This window comes from Tachyglossus aculeatus, chromosome 6 (genome assembly GCF_015852505.1).
Source record: "Tachyglossus aculeatus isolate mTacAcu1 chromosome 6, mTacAcu1.pri, whole genome shotgun sequence".
Taxonomy (NCBI): Eukaryota; Metazoa; Chordata; class Mammalia; order Monotremata; family Tachyglossidae; genus Tachyglossus; species Tachyglossus aculeatus.
The window spans coordinates 61,584,080-61,591,525 of NC_052071.1; the positions used below are offsets into that span (position 1 = coordinate 61,584,080).

A 7,446-nucleotide genomic window follows, 5' to 3' on the forward strand; every position below is an offset into this window, starting at 1 on the left:
ACTTCTGTGTGCCTCAGTTACCTCATCTGTAAAATGGGGATTAAGACTGTAAACCCCATGTGGGGCAACCTGGATACCTTCTATCTACTCCAGCGCTTAGAACAGTGCTTGGCACATAGTAGGCGCTTAATAAATACTATTATTATTATTATTACCCAAGCACTTAGTGCAGTGCTTGGCATATAGTAAGCGCTTAACAAAAACCACAATTATAACAATGGAATCCAGTGATAAAAATAAGAAATCGTCTTGTGGAAAAGATTAGCTCCAATACTTAAATATGTTCTAGACTGTGAGCCCGTTGTTGGGTAGGGATTGTCTCTGTTGACGAATTATGCTTTCCAAGCTCTGCACACAGTAGGCACTCAATAAATACAACAATGAATGAATCTACAAATGGGGAGAATAATAATAATAATGGTGATATTTGTTAAGCGCTTACTATGTACAAAGCACTGTTCTAAGCGCTGGGGTAGATAGAAGGTATCCAGGTTGCCCCACATGGGGTTTACAGTCCTAATCCCCATTTTACAGATGAGGTAACTGAGGCAAGGTGATCAGGTTGTCCCATGTAGGGCTCACAGCCTTAATCCCCATTTTACAGCTGAGGGAACTGAGGCCCAGAGAAGTTAAGTGACTTGCCCAAAGTCACGCAGCTGACAAGTGGCGGAGCCGGAATTAGAACCCACGACGAGAAGGAAGAAGGGGGTGGTCAGAACAAATATACCAGGATGACGTACCAGGATGCAGATTTGAATGTGACATTGTCATGGTGCGGTATCAGTGCCGGTTCTGGTAGGTATCAACCAGGAGTAACGGGAGGAAATTGCGTGCAGTGTCCACCCTCTGTCTCTGTCTGATTCTTCCTCTCCGTCTCGCCGTCCCAAGAGGCCTCGGACGTGGGCGCCCCTTCTCCAGATCATCTTTGCGTTGCTTTTTCCACCCATCCGGTCCCCCAGGGGAGCCCCTGCCCGCCCCGCCCTTCCCCGACTCTCCTCCTTCTCCTCTCCCTCTTCTGTCCCTCGCCTCTTCTTCTCCCTGTCCCTGTCCCTCTCCCTATTCCTCTTCATGATCCAGTCATTCCATCAGGACATATCCTGCCTCTGTGCCCCTTTCCCCTAATTCATCTAGAGCAGGATTGATTATTATTATATTACTATTAGATTATTATATTATGGTATTTGTTATGCATTTACTATGTACCAGGCCCTGTTCTACGCACTGGGGTAAATACAAGATAATTGGGTTGTTTACGGTCCCTGTAATAATCATAATAATGATGGCATTTGTTAAGCGCTATGTGCCAAGCACTGTTTTAAGCTCTGAGGGAGATACAAGGAAATCAGTTTGTCCCACTTGGGGCTCACAGTCTTCATCCCCATTTTACCGATGAGGTAACTGAGGCACAGAGAAGTTAAGTGACTTGCCCAAGGTCACACAGCTGACAAGTGGCGGAGCTGGGATTAGAACCTCCTCTCTGATCAGCCTCCTCTCTGATCTCCCATCCTCCTGTCTCTCCCCACTTCAGTGTATACTTCACGCTGCTGCCCGGATCATCTCTGTGCAGAAACGCTCTGGGCATGTTGCTCCCCTCCTCAAAAATCTCCAGTGGCTACCAATCAACCTACGCACCGGGCAAAAACTCCTCACCCTGGGCTTCAAGGCTGTCCATCCCCTCGCCCCCTCCTACCTCACCTCCCTTCTCTCCTTCTCCAGCCCAGCCCGCACCCTCCGCTCCTCCACCGCTGATCTCCTCACCGTTAGGCCTCGTTCTCGCCTGTCCCGCCATCGACCCCCGGCCCACGTCCTCCCCCGGGCCTGGAATGCCCTCCCTCTGCCCATCTGCCAAGCTCGCTCTCTTCCTCCCCTCAAGGCCCGACTGAGAGCTCACCTCCTCCAGGAGGCCTTCCCAGACTGAGCCCCTTCCTTCCTCTCCCCCTCGTCCCCCTCTCCATCCCCCCCATTTTACCTCCTTCCCTTCCCCACAGCACCTGTATATATGTATGTACATATTTATTACTCTATTTATTTATGTATTTATTTTACTTGTACATATCCATTCTATTTATTTCATTTTGTTAGTATGTTTGGTTTTGTTCTCTGTCTCCCCCTTTTACACTGTGAGCCCACTGTTGGGTAGGGACTGTCTCTATATGTTGCCAACTTGTACTTCCCAAGTGCTTAGTACGGTGCTCTGCACACAGTAAGCGCTCAGTAAATATGATTGATTGATTGATTGATTGATTGATTCCCTGCTTTCCTCTGCTGGCAGTGGGGAATGGCTCAGACAGTGCAGCCTTGGCTCTGTCTCGGCCAGCCATGATGCCATGAAATAGTCACAGGGTTCTGATGAACTACTCAAGTCAGTCAGTCAAATTTGTTTAGTAATTTCCAGAGCCCGCATGGCCTTTGCATTGAGGTCTTGGTGCCGTTTCCTGCATTTTTCCTCTAACGGACCCTCAGCAAAGATCATGTCTCTTGTAGCCAGTTGAGAGCTCACCTCCTCCCAGAGGCCTTCCCAGACTGAGCCCCCTGTTTCATCTCCTCCTCCCCATCCCCACTGCCCTACCTCCTTCCCCTCCCCACAGCACCTGTATATATGTTTGTACAGATTTATTACTCCATTTATTTAACTTGTACATATTCACTATTCTCTTTATTGTGTTAATGATGTGCATTTAGCTTTAATCCTATTTGTTCTGACGACTTGACACCTGTCCACATGTTTTGTTTTGTTGTCTGTCTCCCCCTTCAAGACTGTGAGCCCGTTGTTGGGTAGGGACCATCTCTATATGTTGCCAACTTGTACTTCCCAAGCACTTAGTACAGTGCTCGACACACAGTAAGTGCTTAATAAATTCGATTGAATGAATGAATGAATGAATTAATTAATTCAAATCAATCGGCCAATGGTATTGGGTGCTTATTGAGTGCAGAGCACTGTACTAAATGCCCAGGAGAAGACAATACAATAAAGCTGGCAGAAACAATCCCTGCCCATAAGGAGCAGACAAGAGAAGCACAAGCTAAGAGAAACAGAAGTTTAGAGAAGCAGCCTGGCCTAGTGGATAGACCGCAGGCCTGGGAGTCGGAAGGACCTGGGTTTTGATCCCGGCTCCACCGCTTGTCTGATGTGTGACCTTGGACAAGTCACTTCACTTTTCTCTAAAACGGGGATTAAGATTATGAGCCCCACATGGTACATGGACTGTGTCTAACCTGATTAGCTTGATCTACCCCAGTGCATATAACAGTTCCAGGCACACAGTAAGCACTTCTCAAATACCATAAAAAAAAGGAGCCTAGAGTCTAGTGGGGGATATGGACATTAAAATAAATTACGAATAGGGAAAAGGGTAGAATATAAGGAGATGTGTATAAATGCTGTGCAACTGGAGGTGAGGTGAGTACCCAAGGGTTTAAGAGGTCCAGATTCAAATGGGCAGGCAACGCAGAAGGGAGGGTGAACAGGAAGGGCGAGTAGCAGTGTGGCGTGATGGGAAGAGCTTGGGTCTAGGATTCAGAAGACCTGAATTCTAATCTCGGCTCTGCTACTTGGCTACTTTGTGACTTTAGGTAAGTCACTTGCCTTCTGCTGCCCAGGCCTCAGGGCAGCACATCGGTCCCTTTTAAGTCTCCTCCCTCTGCATGACTTGGGGGTGGCAGGAAGGGGGCCAAGCTCAAAGACCTTGCTTGGCCCCCGAGGCCACGATCCGAGGATAGGCATGTGCAGCCAGACCCAGAAGAGACATTCAGGGTTAAGGCTCAGGGCTGGTCTCGCTCCCGATTCCGGGGTCGGTGCCAATGGAGTTCTCTGTCTAGAAGGGTAGGGTCTGGGTATATATTAGTCCCTGGGACCTCCAAGGGGTGACACAGAGAGCTGATGTACTTCACTCTGCTGCCCGGATTATCTTTGTACAGAAACGCTCTGGACACGTCACTCCCCTCCTCAAAAATCTCCAGTGGCTGCCTGTCAACCTAAGAATCAAGCAAAAGCTCTTCACTTTCGGCTTCAAGGCTGTCCATCACCTTGCCCCCTCCTAGCTCACCTCCCTTCTCTCCTTGTCCGGCCCAGCCCGCACCCTCCGCTCCTCTGCCGCTAACCTCCTCACTGTGCCTCATTCTCGCCTGTCCCGCCGTCAACCCCCAGCCCATGTCCTTCCCCTGGTCCGGAACGCCCTCCCTCCACACATCCACCAAGCTAGCTCTTCCTCCCTTCAAAGCCCTACTGAGAGCTCACCTCCACCGGGATGTCTTCCCAGACTGAGCCCCCTTTTTCCTCTCCTCCTCCCCATCCCCCCGGCCCTACCTCCTTCCCCTCCCCACAGCACTTGTATATGTTTGTACAGATTTATTGCTCTATTTATTTTACTTGTACATATTTACTACTCTATTTTACTAATAATAATAATAATGGCATTTGTTAAGTGCTTACTATGTGCAGAGCACTGTTCTAAGTGCTGGGGGGGACACAAGGTGATCAAGTTGTCCCACGTGGGGCTCACGGTCTTAATCCCCATTTTACAGACGAGGTAACTGAGGCTCAGAGAAGTTAAGTGACTTGCCCAAGGTCACACAGCAGACATGTGGTGGAGTCGGGATTCGAACCCTTAACCTCTGACTCCGAAGCCTGTGCTCTTTCCACTGAGCCACGCTGCTTCTCTGATGCGCATATAGCTTTAATTCTATTTGTTCTGACAATTTTGACACCTGTCTACGTGTTTTGTCTTGTCCGTTTCTCCCCTTCTACACTGTGAGCCCGTTGTTGGGTAGGGACCGTCTCTATATGTTGCCGACTTGTACTTCCCAAGCGCTCAGTACAGTGCTCTGCACATAATACGTGCTCAATAAATGCGATTGAATGAGTGAATGTCCTCGGTTCTCTGAGCCACTCTCAGCCAGGACGGGCCCAGGCTTTCCAGCAGGGTGGCCTAGCGGAAAGAGCACAGACCTTGGAGTCAGAGGACTTGGCTTCTAATTCCGGTGCTGCCCCTTGCCGCCTGTGTGATCCTGGGCAAGTCACTTCACTTTTCCGTGCCACAGTTTCCTCATCTGTAAAATGGGGATGAGTACAAAAGAGGGCTGCGACCTGAATACATATCAGCGTTCGTGGGTTCCAGCTGCCAATCCCCAGTACGTTCCCTCGGGGGGATCCTGACGGCTCCATCCTGCCGGAAGCCAGGGGAGCGGTGCCGGGTGCGGTCCAGGAGCAGCAGCAGCAGCTGCCTGGCCATCTTCCCGGCCGAGAAGCCAAGGTGGGGCAGGGAAACAGAGAGAAGGTATGGCGTGGCATAGAGCTCCTTCGCTGTCCTGCTCCGCTGGGGTGTCCAGGGGGAATTCGGAGTGTGGGGGGGAATGGCTTCTGAGGACCCCTCCCCAGCCAGCGGGATGAAGACGGCAGGGCCGAGAGGGTAGCGGTGGCCAGAAGAGAGCTTCCTGGCTGTCCGGCTCTGGGTTCCAGCTTGGTGGGTGGTGGTGGGGCCGGGGAAGGGGTTTCCTAGTGGGAGCTTCGTCCCCTGCCCAGAGAGCTCTTCACGGCCCTCTTGAACTCCTGGTTCCTCAGGCAGTAGATCAAAGGGTTCACCACGGGGGTCAGGATGGTGTAGACGGCAGAGACCAGCTTGTTTGAGTCCCGGGAGTCGATGGCCCGGGGCCGGACGTACATGAAGATAATCGCCGTATAGAACACGGTGACGACGGAGAGGTGGGAGGCGCAGGTGGAGAAGGACTTGCGGCGGCCAGAGGCGGAGGGGATGCGCACCAGCGCCGAGGCGATGGAGCCGTAGGACAGCACCGTGGCCACCAGCGGCAAGACCAGGATGACCGACGCCAGCGCGAAGTCCACCCGCTCGGCGGTGGAGAAGTCGGTGCAGGCTAGTTTCAGGATGGGCGAGAGGTCGCAGAAGAAGTGGTTCAGAGTGTTGGAGCCACAAAAGGTGGCGTTCGCGATGAAGTAGACCTTGACCGCGGAGACGGCGAAGCCGCTCGTGAAAGAGAAGACCACGAGGCGGCCGCACGTCCGGGGGCTCATGAGGACGGGGTAGCGGAGGGGGTGGCAGATGGCCACGTGGCGGTCGTAGGCCATGGCTGCCAGGAGGACGCACTCGCTGCAGGCCAGGGAGCTGAAAATGTACAGCTGGACCATACAACCCATAAAGGAGATGCACTGCTGCTGCTCCTGCTGCTGCCACCGTAGGAGGAAGTTGTCCAGCATCTTTGGGACAATGTTGGACACATACCAGATCTCCAGGAAGGACAAGCTGGCCAGGAAGTAGTACATGGGTTTGTGGAGGGAGCTGCTGGCCCAGGTGGCCAAGATGATAAGGAGGTTCTCCACCAGCACCAACAGGTAGGCCCCGAGGAAGACGACGAAGAGCAACAGCTGCAGCCGGGGGCCAGTCGGGAACCCCAGGAGGAAGAACTCTGTGATGTGGGTGGCATTTTCCACCTTCATGTCACTGAGCGCTGGAACCGCCACCCTGCAACACACAACCAGAAGGTCTGGTGAGCAGTCAGTCCTCAGAGTAGGAGAGACACAGGCTCCTCCCAGGCCCGCGAGCAGCAGAACTGGCCCCTGGACACCCTGCTGATCCTGGTGGGGACACTGTCGGCCTGTAGACACGGCACTTAACCTCCGGAGAGGGATGAGCAAACCCAGTGTGAGCTCACGGGCCATGGACTCCTTGAGGAATGGAGGCTCAGGGCTTTTCCACAGAAGGAAACGTCCAGGTGAGATCCTGGGACATAGCCTATTTCACATCTGTGCCCAGTCTCCTCTTGGCACCGTGGCCCCACTGGCCCTACAGGTAACTGGACTCTCGTCCAGCTCATGTTTATCGAGGGCAACGGGGTCAAGAGGGAGATATAACAATAATAATAATGATGGCATTTATTAAGCTCTTACTGTGTGCAAAGCTCTGTTCTAAGCACTGGGGAGGTTACAGGGTGATAGGTTGTCCCACTTGGGGCTCACAGTCTTAATTCCCATTTTACAGATGCTGATGCTCAGAGAAGTGAAGTGACTTGCCCAAAGTCACACAGCTGACAATTGGCAGAGTTGGGATTTGAACCCATGGCCTCTGACTCCCAAGCCCAGGCTCTTTCCACAGAGCCACGCTGCTTCTCTTACCCGAGATCCTATATGGATGCTGACCCGAGCCCCCCCTCCCAGGGGCCGGCATCCTTGCCCTCAGGTGGTTTCTGGGGTCTGGCCCCGGGATCAGGAGGTCACAGCCACCTCTCAGGCCCGCTGTGGCAGAGGAGGTGGTGAAGTTGGCATGGCCTGCTCCATCGCCTCCCCTACATCCCCCACCTCGGTTCTGGTTTGTCTTGGTGTCAGCCCCCTATGGGGTGTCAATCAATCAATCGTATTTATTGAGCACTTACTGTGTGCAGAGCACTGTACTAAGCGCTTGGGAAGTACAAGTTGGCAACATATAGAGACGG

At 52.5% G+C, this 7,446-nt stretch overlaps 1 protein-coding gene across 1 annotated transcript; it reads right to left on the reverse strand.

Annotated features, from left to right (window-relative positions):
* Window positions 1–5,497: 5,497 nt before the first annotated feature.
* Window positions 5,498–6,454, reverse strand: LOC119930111 (olfactory receptor 6B2-like). Its single transcript, XM_038748596.1, has one exon. It carries the CDS (start codon window positions 6,452–6,454, stop codon window positions 5,498–5,500), a length of 957 nt encoding a protein of 318 aa, XP_038604524.1.
* Window positions 6,455–7,446: the final 992 nt, after the last annotated feature.

Excerpts from the sequence above, each read along its gene's own strand:
- LOC119930111 (XM_038748596.1), bottom strand. The coding sequence starts at position 6,454 with ATGAAGGTGGAAAATGCCACCCACATCACAGAGTTCTTCCTCCTGGGG.